This window comes from Gopherus flavomarginatus, chromosome 1, assembly GCF_025201925.1.
Source record: "Gopherus flavomarginatus isolate rGopFla2 chromosome 1, rGopFla2.mat.asm, whole genome shotgun sequence".
NCBI classification, from domain to species: Eukaryota; Metazoa; Chordata; order Testudines; family Testudinidae; genus Gopherus; species Gopherus flavomarginatus.
In genome coordinates, this window is record NC_066617.1 from 274850402 (window position 1) to 274870176 (window position 19775).

At 41.6% G+C, this 19775-nt stretch overlaps 1 protein-coding gene across 2 annotated transcripts in view; it reads right to left on the reverse strand.

Moving 5' to 3' along the window:
* The window catches only part of GPC6 (glypican 6), a 1185284-nt gene that overhangs the window by 61616 nt on the left and 1103893 nt on the right, over positions 1-19775 (reverse strand). Inside the window, exon 7 of one of the 2 annotated variants that reach the window (XM_050949016.1) lies at positions 19422-19451. The exons of the other annotated variant lie outside the window; for it this stretch is intronic. Coding sequence (XP_050804973.1) covers positions 19422-19451 — 30 coding nt within the window. The remainder of the gene's footprint in view (positions 1-19421; positions 19452-19775) is intronic. 2 annotated transcript variants of the gene reach the window in all.

A 19775-nucleotide genomic window follows, 5' to 3' on the forward strand; every position in this document is an offset into this window, starting at 1 on the left:
CCTAATGAAAGTGAAACTAAAATAATGGAAACTACAGTCACTGGGGCTGTTAGTAAACTGTGCTGGGCCAGGTGGGTCGGGGGAGAGGGTAACAGTTAAAAATGTTTGGCTGTTTGGGGAATATGTACTGGTTTGATGATAGTTCAGTAGAAGACTGGCCTCCTCTGTATGAAGAGACTAGAATAGCTAACAGAATAAGTAGTGTTCTGTGTTTTCAGATTTAACTGATTTTCATTGAAAAATTATCAGTTTTTTTAATTAAAGAAGTTCAGTTTTTACCGATTTAAACCCATTTATCAATTCACTCAGGATATTTTGGGGGTACTTATTTTTGTCAAACACTAAAGCTTTATGAGATTGTTGTGTCCTGCAGCTCTGAGATTGAAGCAGTTCAGGAGTTGAGGTTGGAAAATCAAACAATGCTAATATTGCGCAATGATTGGCTCACAAGGAGACTGCCTATTTCTTTTTGTCCATTTAGGGTGGTGGTGAATTTAAACAATCAACCCTCCACAAGTAAAGATATGTAACGTCCTCTATCCACCTGGTTATGTCCTTTAGTGCCAATCTCCTTACATGATTGAATGGACAGGCCTGGGTTCTTCTGGATCCCCACACAGCCAGTTACCATAGGTTGTATTTCTTTTTCAGATCGCTGTGTGTTTTGGAAGCAGGAGTTGAAAGTGGAAAGTAATCAAAACTCTGGTGGAAGTTGATTGTGTCCCTTTTAAGACAGTCACTGAGCTGCTGATGGCTTTGGATCCAAAAGCAAGCCCCAAAGCATCTGTGCTGATGCAAATTACCTAGCTGATAGAGGAAGAAGAGAACTGCCCATAAATGGCAGCGCAAGGGAGCTGCAAATAACGGTCATACCTGGTCAGCAAACAAACTACCTGAAACAAAAGGCTCAAATTATGGCCCTCCAGAAAGGAAGGTTGAAAAAGGAGTCAAGCCTGAGAATAAGAAGGGACAGATTAACCCTAAATAGGAAAAATGTGTGTACATGTGTAGGCACAGTGCTGAAATCTGAAGACAAATACAGGAGGGGTCAGCTTATGTGCATGACACCTCTACTTCAAGGATATAATTAAATTAAAGCCTATCCAAAGATTTCAAGAGGACATGGAACACATGGCCTCAAAGACAAATTGTCTAAATAAAAGACATGGTATAACAAGATACTTTTAATAAATTTGATGCTAATATTATTATTAATATTAAACATTGGGATGAATTTAATGTTAATAAGTATCCCTGTAACAATGTATAGTGTGCATGGTTTTTGGAAAAAACCTTTAAGGTCATATAGTAATAATGCTTCTCAACTATTACCTGTGAATAAATTTAAAGCTTAGCACAGCAGAAAAAACATTACAGACATGGTCTGCTGTATAGAAAGAGAAACTAAGGTACTCCACCGTATGAATTTAATAACTGAAAAGTGGGATAATTCCCCTTAAACTCTTGAAAGGTAGAAGCCATTGAAACTTGGCCTGCCTATAGAACAAAAAACACAGGGAAGTATGGGGATAATTCCTCTGTTTTGCCTGCAATCAGCCAGCTAAAAGACTGAAGTTGGTCCAAGAAAAGATATTATCTCATCCACCTTGTTATATCTCTGATACCCTGTGACCAATCAACACTGCAAACAACTATGATGCAAAGAGGGCTTTTGTTTTGTTTTGTTTTGTTTTTTAAGAAAAAGTAGGCTCTGACCATTTTAAACAATTAATTGTAGAGGTTTTGAGATGATGTTCTCTGATCTATTGATGTATAGCAGTGTAATATGGGAGGTTTAAAATACCTCTGAAAAAAGCAGATTACTTATTTGTGTGCCAAACTTCAGGCACCCAAGTTTTAAAAGCTCATCCTATAATGAGTTTATTTATTTAGATTTACACACACACACACTCTGATGCCCTAAGTGCTCTTGATGTAACTTAAAAATATACATCTATAAATAAGACTCCAACATAAATTAAGTGTATAATATATGAAGTGAAATATTATGGCATCAGTAATTTCATACTTAATGATGCACTGAGATTTTCACTTAATACAGGTAAAATATTAACTAACTTTTAGAGAGGGAATATTTAAAAAATGATCACTTTCTGAAAAATTTCCAGAAGCTAAAGAGTTTTTGAGCTCCTCTAGACAAGGAACTGCAGTTGCAATAAATGTCACACTCATGGATATTTTTATCAGAACATCTTAAAGAGAAGCAATTTTTAAAATGTTGCACTTAAACAAGGAAGGCTTATTCATGAGATCAGTCTACCTATGCAACATAACTGAATTTAGATCAGAAAAAAAATCTGACTGGATTCCCCAATCTTCTAGCTATTTCTGTTCACCTTCTTGGTTCACTCACTGTCCTGCTGTCTGAGGTTTTCAGCTATATCCCTTGGTAGACCCACACTCTAGATGCTTTTATGCATCAAAATATTGATTAACTTTCCATGTAATATAATTTGCATTTTTGCCCAGCTCCAGTACACTTTAACCAGAAATCTTCTTAATTTATATTACTTGCATTGAGTGAAAAGGCACTCCAGCAACCTTAATACTCAGTTAATTTTGTGAGGGGGACGGGATGTCATATAAAGCGCATTGAGCCTTTTCTGTCTCTGGTGTAATGAACACAGATGGTTGTAATCTTAATGCCTCTCACTTTGCCTTGGCAGGAAACTCATGTTACTTAAAGTATCTGAACAATATTTCCCAGAAAATATAGATAAACACACAACAGAAGGGGAACTATGATTTCTCTTTGGCTTTTGCTTACACTTCAAGACAGGTGCCAAAGAATGTTTTACCTTTAAATTCACTATTTTTCACAATCATTGGCTACATTTCCCACAAATCAAATGTACTCCAAAAGGAGGAAACGAGTTTTATTTTTTTTAAAAAAACAACTAGAGTCAATGTGTAACCTCAGATAAATTACTATCTTGCAATGGTGCAGGAAATCAAATCAATTAAACTAGCTGCTCGTATATATATATATATATAAGCCTCCCTGTGCAAGTCCCACAGTGGAGGTAGGGTGTACAGGCAGTGTAGTATCCAAAAGTGCCAGGGGCTAGCAGCTGGGCAGTCCCATGTATCAGAGAAATAATAATGAGTAAATGTTGAATTTCTCAAGATACTTGGTGCATAACACATCAGTGCTTTTTCCTTGGAGGAATATGATAGGATCCAGGCTGCTTTACCCCAGCAGAGATAATTGTTATAATTCATTAGAGACGCTTATTTGCATTTTTCATTATTGAAGCACAACTTTATAAAACGTATGGAAGGAATGAGCGTTCTGTTTTCCTGAGGCTGCATAAATAATCATTTTAGTTCAGACAACAAGTTGAACCAGACTGTCTTGCCCATAACATTTCTTCCTCTCTTACAGCCATTTTGGACTATTTAATTTCTACCTCAGCTTGCTTCCAGTTCTACATGCTTTTTCATTCCTCTCTCTGAATGCAGACAGCAGGTACACTCATTGGTGGTAATGAGCTAGCAGAGTTTCCACAGGCTTCTTTTTAGCACAGTCCAGCCAATGTCTGTCATTGATCCGACTTCATTTATGCTTCAGTTGTGCAAAGGGGAGACTTTCAAGCTGGAAATGACTTTAAACTAAGTCCTCCTTTTATATAAACCAATTTATTTTTTCTTTCTCCTTGCTTCATTTGCTGATCAAAGGTATTTCTATTTAAACAACAGTTTTCTCTTTTATAGACTCTTTTCTTATCTACTTTATTCTTCAGTGCAACTCTTTGTGATACCGAATTTATATAGCAACAGTCCGTGGAGGCAGAAGCAAATGTTTACAACTTCATTGCAGGACTGAGCAGAAAAAGTTGGGTCAAAAGAGAGAGGCACTGGTATTGCATCATTAAACAGAAGCTTTACCATTGACTTCAATGGGTGCAGGATCAGTCTCAGAATGCATGAGAGCGGGAGTTATTCAAACAGAGATACACAGAAGAATTTAAAAAAATGTTTACCAAGTAAATTGGTTTCAGTTTGGACAATCAGATGGGATTAATGCCTCTCACTTTGCCTTGGCAGGAAGCTCATGTTACTTAAAGTATCTGAACAATATTTCCCAGAAAATATAGATAAACACACAACAGAAGGGGAACTATGACTTCTCTTTGGCTTTTGCTTACAACTCTGTATTTTGTTTGTTTTTCTGTAAAATATGAATTTCTAAAGATGTGGAAGTTCAGTTTGAATAACCATCTCCAAACCAGTTTGTGATGGTACCTCCCATAAGTCTTTATGGAAAATATGCTTATGAATGTATATATATATCGTAACTATAATGTGTTTTATGCCACATATGCCATATAACATATCTCCGTAAAGGTTATGATCTACTGAATGTATTAGTCCTATTTGTGTGCATGTATCATTTTTGTATTCGAAGTTATGAAAGTTATGAATGTTGGCTGTGTACTGGCTTGATTTCTGTATAACCTTAGTAGATCATTTGGTCATTTCCTGGAGAAAGGAATGTTGAAATTAAGTACCTACTCAAGAAGCACTTAAAGGACAATGGATCTTGCAATGCGCCAATCCACATAAGATGGCGACTGGCAGGGAAGCAGGGGTAGAAGTAGTCTTGGCACATCAGGTGGCAGCTCCCAAGAGGGTTTCTGTGATCCAACCCATCACACAAACCAGATCTTGATCTGAACTTCTGCTGTCTGCAAAATAGGACTGGCAATCTCACAAGATTTCCTTATTTCCTTGCTTTTCAAAATTTTCCATGATGACAGCCTCACACACAGGGTGGGTTGTGTTGTGTTTTTTAAGTATCTCTGCTTCTGACCAAAACCAGGAAATAGAGAAACACACAAGAGATATAGATTCATATCCCATTCCTGACACTTTGCCTGCCTTAGAAAAGAAGAGTGACCTTGTGTTGAAGCCCTGGACTGGGTACTCAGGTTTATATCCTGATGTATTTGTTAGGTTTTTGTGGCAGGTGCTTGTCAAGGGTTCCACTCACTACTAGGGAACCACCTCCTGGCTGCTCTGCAGAATAGTGCTTTCCGGGTACAATGCCCCCTTCTGCTGCTTGTTCCTATGCCCTGCTGCCTCTCTCTCCTCAACTCAGGGTGCTCTTTCTTTCTGGCTTGCCCCTCTGGCCAGGTCACTATACTCCTCCCTTCCGAGGTAACAAAGTCCACAACTGTCCCAGGCAGTCTGTTCCACTGCCCGGTCTGTGCCACTTCCCCAGTAGCTAGTAGGGGAACCCAGGCCCACCCAGGGACCCTTTCTCCCAGACCTTTCTGCTCTTTCCCTGGATTCCTTCCTACATCTTCTGGCTCCCCGCTCTCTGGACTTACCAGCCCAAACTCCCTCCTTCCAGGGAATAATTGTAGACTACTTAACTCCATCACCTCAAATACACCTCCTTTCTCCTACACACTGACTGCAGGCTACTTCCCCTTCAGACCTTTTCTTCTTCCAGCTTCCTGGCTTTATAATACCCCCAACCTGTTCCTTCTCAGCTAGGTTCCATCATCAATCAGTCTGACAATGCCTGACTTTCCCCCAGGTGCAGTCTATGAGGTTAATTAACCTCATTTAACCTGCTTTGCCTTGTGTGATGTGAAAACCCCATCACAGAGCTTTCTATTACTACGTGTTTGTACAGTGTTTAGCACAATGGGGTCCTGATCATATTTGAGGTCCTAAAGGTGCTAATATGAAAAATAACAGCAAGAAATAGAAGTGAGATTAACATTTTTCAAACCTCAAGAATGTTTGTGTTTAATTAAAGTTTTGGATTCTGTCAGTTTTTATTTTTTCCTAACTGTTTTGCTCATCCTTCTTTTATTTCCCCAGATGTTTCAGTTTCCTGTCCTCTAATATGCTTTGATTTCTCTCAAGCTATCCCATAGATGGCCTCCAGCATTCTGAATCATGTACTAGAAAGTCAGTTCAGTGTGTTCCTTACACTTCCTTCCAAGGCAGCTTTAGCCATATTAGCTGTCTACTCCTCCCCACCACCAAGTTAAAGAACTTTAAAAGACCTAGCACACAAATGCTTATCTTTCATAAGTGTGCGGTTGAGTGCTCCTCACTGAACAGGGATGACTGCTTAATATCTTCACAGGTCAAATTCCTGAATAAACTCACATAGAAAAATGATTAAAACACCTAGGGCAATCACTTTTCACAAAGTGATCATTGCATGGCTGCCCTCTCAGTCTTCATCCTCAAAGGAAACCTGCACAACACATTCAAAAGAAGAGCTTGGGAGTTTAAATTAATAATTTCGCTAGAAACTCTAAATCATCAATTGAATAGAGACATTGGGTTTATAGCTCATTGTCACAATTATAGATTGTTATAATCTGTGGCCTTATGTTTACACCTTTTACAAGACGATGATAAATTCTGTACAAAATATGCCTTGTGAGGTATCATTTGAAAACTCTTAATTTGATGATCATTATTGTCTTGGTAAAATATGTGTGGCAACATTGTATGGACAGTTATAAGATTCTACCATATGACATTACTGAGTCATGTTCCAGGTTTAGAGAAGTATCCACAAAGCAGTCCCGCAGAGACAAAAGGCAAGCTGACCCCTCAGCTAGGTGTCAAACAAAATCAAATGGACTTTCACCTGGCTAGGTGGCCACTCTTTGGCAGGAAAGAGGGGACAAGTGAGAAATCTACAACTTTACAAAAGAACAGCTTGAGGTTCCCATCCACATAGACTTTCTGTCTCCTGAACCTCAGCTGGAGGTGATTTTCAAAAGGAGATAGATAACTAAGAAAAGAAAACAGGGGACACAAAATATTCCTCCCTTTCTCTCTATCCACAGCCACAATACCCAAATAAAAAAAGACAGCTTTGAACTGTGGGAGGGATACTATCTGAAACTGATTCAGTCACTAAACCGATGGAGCATGAGGTGAGAGACTTTTGCTTAGAATTCACTTAGCTTGTTAACTTAGATATTAGATATTTTACTTTTATTTTCTTGTAACTAATTACAACTTTTATGCCTCATTACTTATAATCACTGAAAAGTTATCTTTCTGTAGTAAATACACTTGCTTTATTCTTTTGTCTAAACCAACGTCTTTGGAGTGAAGTGTTTGGAAAACTCCATTTGGGATAACAGGATTTGTGCATATCATTTTCTATTAATAAAAATGACGGACTTTCTATGGGCTTGTATTGTCCAAAAGGAGGGAGCTGGGTAGTACAAGACAGACATTTTAGGGGCAAGTCTGGGACTAGGAGTTTGCTGGTGTTGCTCTGCAGTGTAATTTAAGAGTGGCAGGCCAAAGCACTCATACAGTATAGCTAGAGGCTGTGTGTGAGCAGACCAGGAGTGGTTGCTCTCACAGCAAAGCAGTGTTAAAGGCTCCCCAGGTTGAAGAATTGAGTGGACTCAGCTGTTCAACAGTCCAGATTGTACCCTGGGTAATGTCACAGGAACCCACTAACCATCCTTTAGCCTATGACTGCAGAGGCATTAATGGGCCAATTTGCCTTGAATGGTCTCTTGCATCATGTGTTAATTCCTTATTCTTAACAATCTGTTCCATGTAACACTCTGAATAATTTTCCCAGACCTGAAAAAGAACTTTGTACAAACACAAAAGCTTGTCCCTCTCACCAATAGAAGTTGATCTAATAAAAGATATGGTCTCACCCACCTGGTCTTTGTAATATCCCGGGACCAACACGGCTACAGCAACACTGGAAAAAGCTCACTGTGGACATGCTAACTAGCTTATTGTAGTTCTCTGTCCTTGAATATAAGTGGATCATTTAAGGAGCTGTACAGCATTTTTTGCCCCTGATGAAGACTGAAGTTAATTTTATTTAAACTATTTTATACATCCCACACACTGTGGACCAGGGGTCGGCAACCTTTGGCATGCGGCTCGCCAGGGTAAGCACCCTGGCAGGCCGAGCCAGTTTGTTTACCTGCTGCGTAAGCAGGTTCGGCCGATCGTGGCTCCCACTGGCTGTGGTTCGCCATCCCTGGCCAATCGAGGCAGCGGGAAGCGGTGTGGGCCAAGGGATGTGTTGGCCGCGGCTTCCTGCCACCCCCACTTGCTTGGGCCAGCGAACTGCGGCCAGTGGGAGCCGCTGTCTGTCGAACCTGCCAAGGCAGCAGGTAAACAAACTAGTCCAGCCTCCCAGGGTCTTACCCTGGTGAGCCACTTGCCAGAGGTTGCCAACCCCTGCTGTGGACTATATGCTGGTTAATTCTGTGTGAGCAGGGTGGGTGAGAGAAGACTAGCCGGGGAACCTCTCCCCTTCCCCTGTGTATAGATACAGGAGAAAGGCAGAATGTCATTGCTACCACTCCACTGCATGTTGGGAGGGGAAAGGGCCTGGCTAACATGGCTTCTTGTGCTTCACTGTGCCAACTGGGGTGTGGTCTGCAAAACAGGGAGCATGTCCTGTCTCCTGACAAACCTGTTTGTAAGCATGCTGCTCATTCCTGATGTAGCAGTAAGAGCCACTAACTCCTGGACACCTCGAACCTCTGGCTTGCATCTACCTTGTGCAGGCAGAACAGCTCAGAGCACTTCAAGTGAGCACTACTTCTCTGCTTCACACTCCAGGTTCCTTCAGTGGAAAAGCCAAAGTTTGGCTCCGTATACAATTCTTGGTGTGACTTGCATTCCATGAAATGAGTTTGTTCTCAGTGTCAGATTCACTGATGGACAATCATGTTGTGTCCTCTCTCCTTCACAAATTGTCAACCAACAATAAACAGCTATTGTAGCAGAAAACAAGTGCAGGTCCCTGAGCGGGAATGGTTGGTGATTCTAAATGATGATGTATGAGAGGAAGATAAGACAATTTGATTCTCAGACTAGGTTGACCCTATATGACTGAATGGAGCAGAAAAATTGCTTTGCTGCAGCAAACATGATATGGAAGTCATATAAGGAGCAGAGCGCACAATAGGGAATAACAGAATGTCATTTTAACTAACAGTGTCTAAATGAGAAAGACATTTAAATGGTAGTAATAAAAAAAATCTTTCTTCTCTCTGCCTTATCTATGCACCTTCCCCCCCAGTTAATTTATTTCAATATACTAGGCTCTGATTTATGTCTGACACACCCTTTCAGTATGCAGTGTTGTTGTAGACATGTTGGCCCCAGGATATTAGAGAGACAAAATGGGTGAGTTAATATCTTTTATTGGTGAGAGACACAAGCTTTTGAGCTACACAGAATTCTTCTTCAGGTCTGGGAAAGGCAGTAAGGCCATGTTTACATTAGCACTTATGTCAGCAAAACTTTTGTTGCTCAGGGGTGTGAACCCTCCCACCCCTGACGTAAGTTTTACAGGCATAAGCACTGATGTGCACAGTGCTATGTTGGCGGGAGACACTCTCCTGTTGACAAAGCTACTGCCGCGCATTAAGCTGGTTTTATTATGTTGATGGGGGAGCTCTCTCCCATCAGCACAGTCCAGCTACATGAGTGATCTTACAACGGCACAGCTATATCGGTACAGATGTGCCATTGTAAGCTTGTAAGTATAGACATGGCATAAGACCGTCCTAGCTAAATACAAGAATGAACAGATAATTTAGAATAAATACTTCACCTTGAATGGTCCTTTAGAATATATGTTAACTGCTTAGACTAAACCAGGGGTCAGCAATCTCTGGCACGCAGCTCGCCAGGGTAAGCACCCTGGCGGGCCGGGCCAGTTTGTTTACCTGCCATGTTGGCAGGTTTGGCCGATCATGGCTCCCCCAGCCGCCGTTCGCCATTCCAGGCCAATGGGGGTGGCGGGAAGCCGTGGCCAGCACATCCCTCACCCGCGCTGCTTCCCACCACCCCCATTGGCCTGGGACGATGAACCGCGGTCAGTGGGAGCCGCAATCGGCCAAACCTGCCAAAGTGGCAGGTAAACAAACTGGCCCAGCCTGACAGAGTGCTTACCCTGGCGAGCCATGTGCCAGAAGTTGCCAACTCCTGTGCTAAACAATCTGTTCAAACCTTGTATTTAGCTATGACACTGTCAATACCTTTCTCAGACCTGAAGAAGAGCACTGTGTAGCGCAAAAGCTTGTCTCTCTCACCAACAGAAGTCCAATAAAAGATATTAACTTCACCCACTAACACCCTTACAGTATTTACTGCCAGTTGAACTTGAATCTGCCTTTTAGGAGCTGTTTAAAGTTCCATTGTTGGGATTTTCTGCTCCAGCTGGTTTGTGATAAAAGGCAAAGGTTGATTAATTTATCCTAGTAAGTTACCATGGTAACTCTCACCTGTGCAATGTGCCTTCATTAGGGATTTGTTGATCTAGGGACACTGGTATAAGTTTCCCTTGTCTAAAGACAATCTAACCTGCTAAAACTCAGAAATGAGTAGAACATCCAAAGTCCAGGCCTTTGTCTCTTTGTGGGAAGTTAGTCATTACTCCTGGCTTTACCATGAGCCTCACTTTCTACCTTAGAAAACAGTCCAGCTAACTGACCACAAGTGGAATAAAATCTAAAAATCAGGTTGTAGCGGAGTGGTTACCCGCTCCTGCCCTGAGGGGCTTAAAAACAGCATAGGAGAGGGCGGTGACTGGGGCAAGAAGCCTGGACTGATTGGGGAAAGTAGGCTCAGCTGTGGTTATGCCCCAATCAGGTCCAGCTGGCCCCTATAAGAGGCAATGAGCCAGGACCCAGTCAGTCACCCTCTGCCTGTAGAGGGAGAAGGGCCTGGCTGCAAGGTGCCAAGCAGGACACCTAGATTGGGAGTAGGTCTGGGGAAGGGCCAGAGGAGCTGGGAGCTCTGGCCTGGAAAGCCCCAGGCTGCAGGCCTGACTATAGGCCAAATAGGTGCACTGTTGCAGGGGGCAGCCCATGGGTAGGCAGAGGCAGCAGGTCCAAAACCCCTTTGCTATAATTAGTGGCTTACACTGTAGTCTGCCCCAATGAACAGGGGCTAGATGGAGACTGGCAGTAGCCTAACACTGAGGTGAAGTGGGGATAGTGGGTGGGGGTTCCCCAGGGAGGGGGAGACCCTGAGACTGTGAAGGGCTACTTCCAAAGGAACAGCATCCCAGGTAAAAGGGGCACCAGGTCCTGGGAGAAACACGAGCCAGCAGTAAGGCTGATCACTGGCCTGGAGAGGGTGCCCCCAGCTTCCTGAGAACAACCAGCAGGAGGCGCTCAGGGGTGAGTCCACATCACTATGCAGGTAAAATTAAATTCAGAAGTGCAATAAGACCTGAAGAAAAGCATATACATTTTGAGTGTTATTTATCACCAGTAATACTGGGAAATGACCGTACAAGGATTAGACTGAACAGCACACAGTGCAGACCCTTCTCCTGGTGCTGAGTTAAGGAAGGCTAAGAGCTGATCTAACTTAAAGAAGGCTGCAAATGGAAGAAAAGATGTTTAAAGGGCCAGATCTGCCAGCCTCACTCACTCTGTTTAGGGAACTATTTGCCCAGTAAGGTATTACTCACGATGAGTAAGGGTGGCAGAATTGGGCCAACAAGGAGAATAGGTTACTTCATCAATCTTCATTTAGTAACAAAGGCCTTCGCATACATGAGCATTGAGTGGTGTGGGAGGAAGGAACCTTTCCAACCCTTCTGCTCCTTGTTTGAGGGCCAGGAAGAACTGATCAAAAGGATCACCCTTTTTATTTATCTGAGAAGGTACATTGCCTCACGGGTGCTGTGGAAGAGCAGAGAGGGCTGTGGCTCCACTCTCCTCCTTTCACACTAGTTATGTGCACCCCAGAATGAGGTATAAAAGTTGGCCCAGAGTTTGCACACTCGAGAGCTCAAGGAAGAATTCTACATCCTTGAGACAGAATACCTCCCATTGCTTCCCTTATGGCAGTGCAGCTTTGCATTGCTCCCCAAGCAAGTCTGTGTGTAAATGACACAGCCAGCCCTTCATCTATTTCAGGGGTAGGCAACCTATGGCACGCATGCCGAAGGCAGCACATGAGCTGATTTTCAGTGGCATTCACATTGCCTGGGTCCTGGCCACCACTCCAGGGGGCTCTGCATTTTAACTAAATTTTAAATGAAGTTTCTTAAACATTTTAAAAACCTTATTTACTTTACATACAACAATAGTTATATATTTTAAACTTATAAAGATACCTTCTCAAAATGTTAATGTATTACTGGCATATGAAATCTTAAATTAGAGTGAATAAATGAAGACTTGGCACAGCACTTCTGAAAGGTTGCTGACCTCTGATCTATTTCCTTATCTCCTCCTCCTCTAAAACCAAACAATAATCAGTAGCTCAGATTTTCAAAACCCTGATCAAATGCAATCAGGTTACATAAGTAATCATTTAAATTGTCCTTACACACTCCATTAATGGAGAGAAATGGAATGATTACAAAACTGCCTGGAGAGTACAAATGTTGGTAGGAAGTACTATATCTGCTGGGTTGAGGGAAAGGAACACCCAAAATGGGAATCTTATTAAGCGCTTCAGGCCAGGGGCCATATTATTGTTCGGTTTTTGTACAGAGCCTAGAGCAATGGGGCCCTGATTTGTGTCTGGGATCCCTAGATGCTGCAGCAATACAAATAATACAAAATAATATGTACAGTTGACATTTAAACAATCTATTCAGTTTGTCACATCCACCACTATAATACCTGAAAAAAGGAAGTGAGATACTGTTTACTTGCATATTATTGTGATTATAAACTTATTTTGTTTTCTTTCCTGCAAATTTCATATTGAGGTCACTGAGAGGGGAAATGTCTTCCAGGTTAATTTATTTTATCTGAAACACCTTTTTTTTTCTGTATGAGCTACTACTTCTAATGGCAACAAAGAACTCTGACTCTCCATGTCTTGTTATTTAAAAATATTCATCACACCAGCACCTGGAATTACATTTGTTGCTCAGACTATAGCAGACTAAGAGTATCCATTTAAAGTCATTAATCTTTTTGGTTCTGTAGCAAAGCATGAAGACTCACCAGCGTGGCACCTCCTGCTGCTTGTCTAGGGAATTAGTTCTCCAGCATATGGAGCACCTCCACTGTCTGGTGTTTCACCTGCCTCAGGCCCCCATGTCCCTTCCAGACCCCAGTGTCCTTTACCTTTACCAGGCCCCCAGCAGTACACCCACACTCTGGGTCTCCCCTCCCAGGGGAAACCCCAACCCTCTCACGCTCAGTCTCAGTGGCTACTGCCAGTCACCATCTAGCCCCCCATCCACTGAGGCAGACTGCAGTCTGTCCAGGCCACTCATCATTGGCAAGAAGGTTGGACCAGCTGCCTCTGTCTATCTCTGGGCTGCTGTCTCTGCAACCCCAGTACCTGTTTTGGCCCTTGTAGTGAGGCCTGCAGCCTGGGGGTTTACTAGGCTAGAGCTCCCCAGCACCTCCTGCCTTTCCCCAGCCCTGCTCCATTCCCTGTACCCCGAGCTCCCAGGCAGCCCAGTCCTTCTCCCTCCAAGGCTAGAAAGAGAGTGACACAGCTCTCCCCTGAGCCCTTATAACAGGGCAGGAGTGGCCTGATTGGGGCGTGGCCCCAGCTGTGGCTGCCTTCCCACTCAACCTACCCTATTGGCTCTCTGGGGCAGCCCTTTCCCAGCGCTTTCACCCCTTCAGGACCAGAGCGCGGTGACCGCCTTGCTACAGGTTCAAGAAGAAATCACTCTTCAGGTAGAGAAGCTTGTTAATTAAATGATAGCAGCACACATGAAGTAACACAATTATGTATACTGGAGATTTTTTCATTCTGACTTTTCTTCATAAATGTAAAGCTTTCACCTAAGCTAGTTCATTTTCATCTGGTTTCCTTTACAGTGTTTATACTGCAGCTTTACTGACTGCACTTAGGAGTGTCGAAGAATGTTATGGGAAAAGCAAAATTCCCAGTGCTTTAAAATGAATCTGATGGATTCCAGAGTTTGTTAAAAGCTCATTATACATCAGACTCAATCCTGCTCCCATTTACATCAAATGGCAAAACTCCCATTGCTTTCAGTGGCAACATGTCCAGGCTGTGTATGTATCATTTATTTTTCTGATACATCCATCACAAGAGATAACATCACACCTGGGATGATACCACAGATGGAAGCAAGTAAAAATGACTGTGCTAACTCACCATGAAATTCCACTGAAGTCAAAGGCTAACCTGGGTATGAATTTGGTTCTATACATTTATTCTGAATTCTTTTGTTAAAAGGAACTTAATTTTCGTTTTTTGTTGTTGAATGTGACAGGGACATAGTCCGTTTTGTTGGCTTCCATTGATATGGTTGGGGAAGAGTCAGAAAGGAAATACAGGTTATCTTTAAACATGTAAAACATTCATCTTCCCCAGTATTCATTTGACAAAGGAAAGTTCACAAAGGGGACAGTATTTGTGTGAAGGTAAATCTTTTTAGTTCCTGTATTTTACCTCCCCTCTAGGCACTAGTAATACCCATAAAAGTCCATAAAGCACCAATTTCCCTCCATTACAACCAAATAAAAATGTTTTAAACGTGATATGTTTGGCTTGGGAAATCAGTTTTTGTCTGCCGTAACTGACTTCCTGTTATAACTATGTCTGTTATGAGCGGAGTCCAGTGCAGCACATTTCTATTATGAACTACACAATACATCTGTTTGCCATGGTCTGGTAAAAGTGAAACAGCTGAAAATGGCTCAAGAGAATTAAGCACAAGAGTGTAGTTAAACTCATATTTTGTCTTTGCAAGTGTAGCATCTCTGTTTCCAGTAAGGTCAGAGGTCAGCAAAGCTTTAATTTCACTATTTGCAATCAAGCCTGTACTCAGCTAACTTGTACTTGATTTCACACAGGATGCATCAACACTGGCAAAAATGGGCCCTTGTAATTAATCAGTTTGTAATTTACTGGTATGTTTCAACAAGAAAGTGACCGATATTGCAACTGCATTTAATATCTTTGGGGACCATATTGTATTAAGTTTATGAATGGTTTATGTATCACTTTAGGCCTGGGATTGCATGCAACCCTGGGGACAGGGAAGGGTTACCACAGCTCCTCCAGGAACCAAAAAAAGTGGAATGTGATTAAGGTGAATCAGATTGTCAGCATCTCGAGAGAGGTACCACACCTGAGGAGACTTGCATCTTCTGGTTCAAACTGGGTTTTCTGAGGGCTTGGCTACACTCGAAACTCCAAAGCGCTGCCGTGGGAGCGCTGCCGCGGGAGTGCTTTGAAGTGCGAGTGTGGTCGTGGCACCAGTGCTGGGAGAGAGCTCTTTCAGTGCTGCAGGTACTCCACCTCCTCGTGGGGATTAGCTTGCAGCGCTGGGAGCCGCACTCTCAGTGCTGGGGCACTGTTTACACTGGTGCTTTGCAGCGCTGTAACTTGCTGCGCTCAGGGGTGTGTTTTTTTTTCACACCCCTAAGTGAGAAAGTTGCAGCGCTGTAAAGCGCCAGTGTAGCCAAGGCCTGTGACCAACAGATAAAGGCTTTTGGTATAAAGAGGCTGAGTTTAAAAGGAGATGGGGCCTTCTTTTGATTCAGGGAACAGACAGGACCTTCTGTCCCATGGGGGATCCTGACACTTACAGAAGGGTGGACTAACCAGGATCCCATAAGACTGATGGCTGACCACTGGTAAGCTTTTGGCATCCATATAGGAAACGGTGATTGGTTTCGGTATGTTTTTTCTGTAATGTTTTTAACCTAAGAATAAATGTATTTTGCTATGTGAAGGCTTATTGGTAACTGGTGCACACCGTCATAGCCGCTGGAGAGAGGATAACACATGTGCCGGGCCACAGTCAGACCTTCTGGGGAAATCACAGTGGAGTGCAGAGTCTGGCGGGAGAGACAGATGCGGTTCTCCACCCAAGAGAAGTGATTGCAGGGAGTCTGAAACCCTTAATGAGGACCAGGAGGGGTGAAAAATTCAGTTAATCTTGAACCTGGGACAAGATAGTAAATCACTGGTCCCATTTTTGACTATGAAGAAAAGGCCTTGGTAATATCACTTTCAGTTTGTCATGTTGACAGTAACCACCCAGGAAGCATTTTAGTGCAGCAGTTTTCAGGCAGCTCATGTACCATGACAGTCACAACTGTGTTTTATATTACTTATGAGCATGTAAAGTAGCATGGTTTAAAAACTGTATACTAGGGACACCAGCAATACTATTAGCTTTAAAACCATATTCATTTCCTTAACAAAGTGCAAAAGCGCTAAGGTCCACAGGGTGTTTGGTGTAGCCACAAGCTTTCTATAACATTAATGTGAATATTAATAATTCACCTTTCCTCCTGCATGCAAAGATTAATACACACACATGGAATGAAATGTGACCCTTCCCTGTGCTGAAAGAGCAGTATTGATGTTTTTCCTGTTTAACTTATTCATTCAAAGGCTGTATTTTGGAAAAAAAATACCTACCCTTTACTTAGTAGGAGCTGAAACAGAAGGGACAAGGAATAGGACTTCAATCTAGGTTTGCAGGACTACTGAATTAGACTGATGGTTCCTTCATTCCCAGGAATAACCTGATTTTGTTGGAGACAGACTATCATTTTAGGCATTTGGATACTATGGTGACTAGTGCCATTAGGAACTGCCTATTCAGAAACAAGCATAAAAAAAGCTAAAGTTAGGTAAGAGCAGAGTAACTCCAAAGTCTGAAATGGAGTTACTCTGGGTTGACGTGGTGCAGCTGGAAGCAAAATATAGCCTTATATGAATTTCTAGAATATCCACAACCAGGCTCATCAACCATATCATACCTAAATGGAAAGAAATTGAAGTCTGACTAGTGTTCTGTTATCACATTCTGCTGTGTGTGGTGAAGTCTACTAACCAAGAGTGAACACAGCTGGCAACTTGCAAGGTTTCTATTTCTTGTCTTCTTTGTAGCTTGTTTATATCCCTAAGATATTTCTGAAAATGAGATGATGCCTGTCAGTGGGTCTTTACACCCAACCGATAAAGGAAATTCAACCATCCCTAGCAAGCTCATATTTAGAAGAGGTTCCAGCAAGAGCTGCTTTCATGGAGGGAGTTTGTCAGCACGTAATTATTCAGCCACAGTACACACTGCAAGCAAACCCAGCCTTACTCATTTCTCTTAGAGAACTAATTAAGGTGGAGAACTTGCTTTGTTAGTATGGTTGAAGGACAGTTTTGCATTGTTCATGCTAAACAGGATCTGAGCAGTAGACAGACCTGTTTCACCTACAGACAGGAGCAGAGGCTTTAATAAAGCAGTTTCTTAATAACCGTGTCTCATGCTTTAGAAATGCAATGCATCAAATTTAGCATCATGCAGAATCCTTCAGTGGGGCTATGGAATATTATTACAATTTTTTTTCTTAAAAAGGAATGCTGCCAGGTCTCCTGGGAGGATTTTTCAACTGCTACCATTCACCTGCCTTTGCCACCTGAAATTGGTATTAAATATGAGGGGAAAGATGATAGCAGACTTAAGCCTATTATGATACTGCCGTGACAGGGAAACTTCAAAAAAACACCAAAGAACATTTATTTTAGGAGAAACAAACAAAACTTAAACACCAAATGACCCCATCACATTTCCAAATATATTTTTTTCATTATATACACTTTACACAGACAGCTACTAACAAAACAGTCTCCAGGGTGGTAAATGGAATCTGGTTATGGAGGAGAAATAAATCTTAGCTTCGATTGTATCCACAAAGTGCACATCTGCTGCGTAACATCATGCATATGGAAACAGCACCTCCAACAGTATAGCACTCTAGTGGTGTGAAGATATTGGATGTGGAGGTCACCTGGCTACTATTACAAGTATTGGAGCCCAGTATCTTCTGGCTTAGAATTGTGATTAGTACCTCCTGAGTTACCAAGTCTTTTATGTGCTTGGTGCGCTTATCCATTCCCACGAGCTATATATGCAAAAGGTTCTGGAAAAATTATATCTGTCCTGCAGTGTTTGAGATACTAGATTTTATTTTTAAACCCTTTAAGATTCATTTCTGCTGGATTATCTTCTAGGGTCTCTTGGGAAATAAAATGTTCAGAGTACACATCCTATCTCAGGCATACTGTGCTGTAACTATATATTTAAGATTCCCAGACTTTGGACTAAGTGGAGTGAAACAAAACTGAAAGTGCGGTCTATACGTTTCACAAGTGTACCAGAAGATTCACTAAGAGGCTCAAATCAACGTGTTCAAAGTAAATTGTCCTTTTAATTTTTGCTCTTTTTGGCTAAAAAGCAAAGCAGATTAGTTGCTTGAATTATATTTTCTGCTTCATGTAATTCTGGAAATGTTGGGAAGGAAGTAGTTGAAAACAGATTTCTTTCTTTTTTTATGGTATTTAGGCTGCTCTTGGTTCTTTAGTATTATAAAAATAAATAATCTAAGTAGCAGAACCTGAAAATAGTAAACCTGATTGTAGCACTGTACATTTAAAATGCAAAAAAAGATTTTTGCTCACTGAAATAGGTTTTGTTTGCTGTGTGAATGAAAGCAGGCAGCAGACTAAAGGAAGGTTCTCCAATAAAGCAGGAGACAATGCACGCATATTCTAATGGCAAGTAGCATGAAAGAACCATTTTTTTTTTTTTTTTTTTAGTCTGGGCATATGGTCATGCACTTGTCTATGCAGCTACAATATTGTACTTGAATGTAAATTACACCTATAACTTTGTGGTCAATTTCTCAGGTGCCCATTCCCATAGAATGGGTGTATCATTATGTACAGTATATTTAATAGTACACCCACTCTCTTGTGGAAGAGGAGTTAAGCCCCCACCATTTCCCTGCATGTAAAGCAATTTACTCAAGAAGAATCAAATATGTGGAGTTTATTTCTTACATCCTACAGCCAGGGCCTCATTGCAATGTGAAGGTTCTTCAGAGAAGTCTTGCTGAAATAAAGGAACCTGTCATTTTTCCCTTTAGGTAGTAAGACTCAGTCTCAGCTGGAGTTCCAGCTTGAATCTGATGTCTGAGGGCCCTCTGCTGAGAACAACTTTTGCTTTTTATCCAAGGGTCTCAAAGCACTTCACAAACGTTGATCACCTCTGTGAAATAGTAAAAATGATTAAACCCATTGTACAGATGGGCAAATCAAATAGGCTAAGTGGCTAGTCTAACAGCACACAGGTAGACCATGATTTATCCCGGACTAGAACGCCAGGAGTCCTGACATCTTGTCCCCTTTGCTCTCACTGATATATAACAGTCCTTCACTGAGATCAGAAACCACCTTCAGAACAGATGAATGGTTTGGAAAAGCACTATAAACTTTAAGCATGACACAGAATTAAATTTGCCCATTTAAAATTATGAAAGACACGGCTTCTATTTAGTCTATAGATAAACAAAGAAAAATGGTAGAGATGAAATTAGAAGTAGTAGTTTGGCAATATTTTACAAAGACAAATGGATATGAAAGTTAAGAATAAGAATACCAAAGCTTACACCATGTTGCATTGTCCTCCAGATAGTCCTCTGGGAAGCAAGAGGAAAACAGATTCAGGGAACAGAAAAAAATAACATAGCAGGTTATACCAAGCAGCTAACCACAGAGAAGATAAAGTGTCATTATAAGCAGTCTCTTGTAAATGAGAATTCTTAGATAATACATTTCAGAAGAAACCAAATAGACCCAGCAGTGAAAACTGAGTGCACATGTTAAGTCTGACATCGTAAGTGTATTTGATCAGTTTTAAGCTAAATACATGCCAACTTTACTTTTTGATATTTCATTTTCACATTTGCAGATCTTACTTTGATTTGTTATTTATCAAATGCCATTAGGATGCAGCTATTATG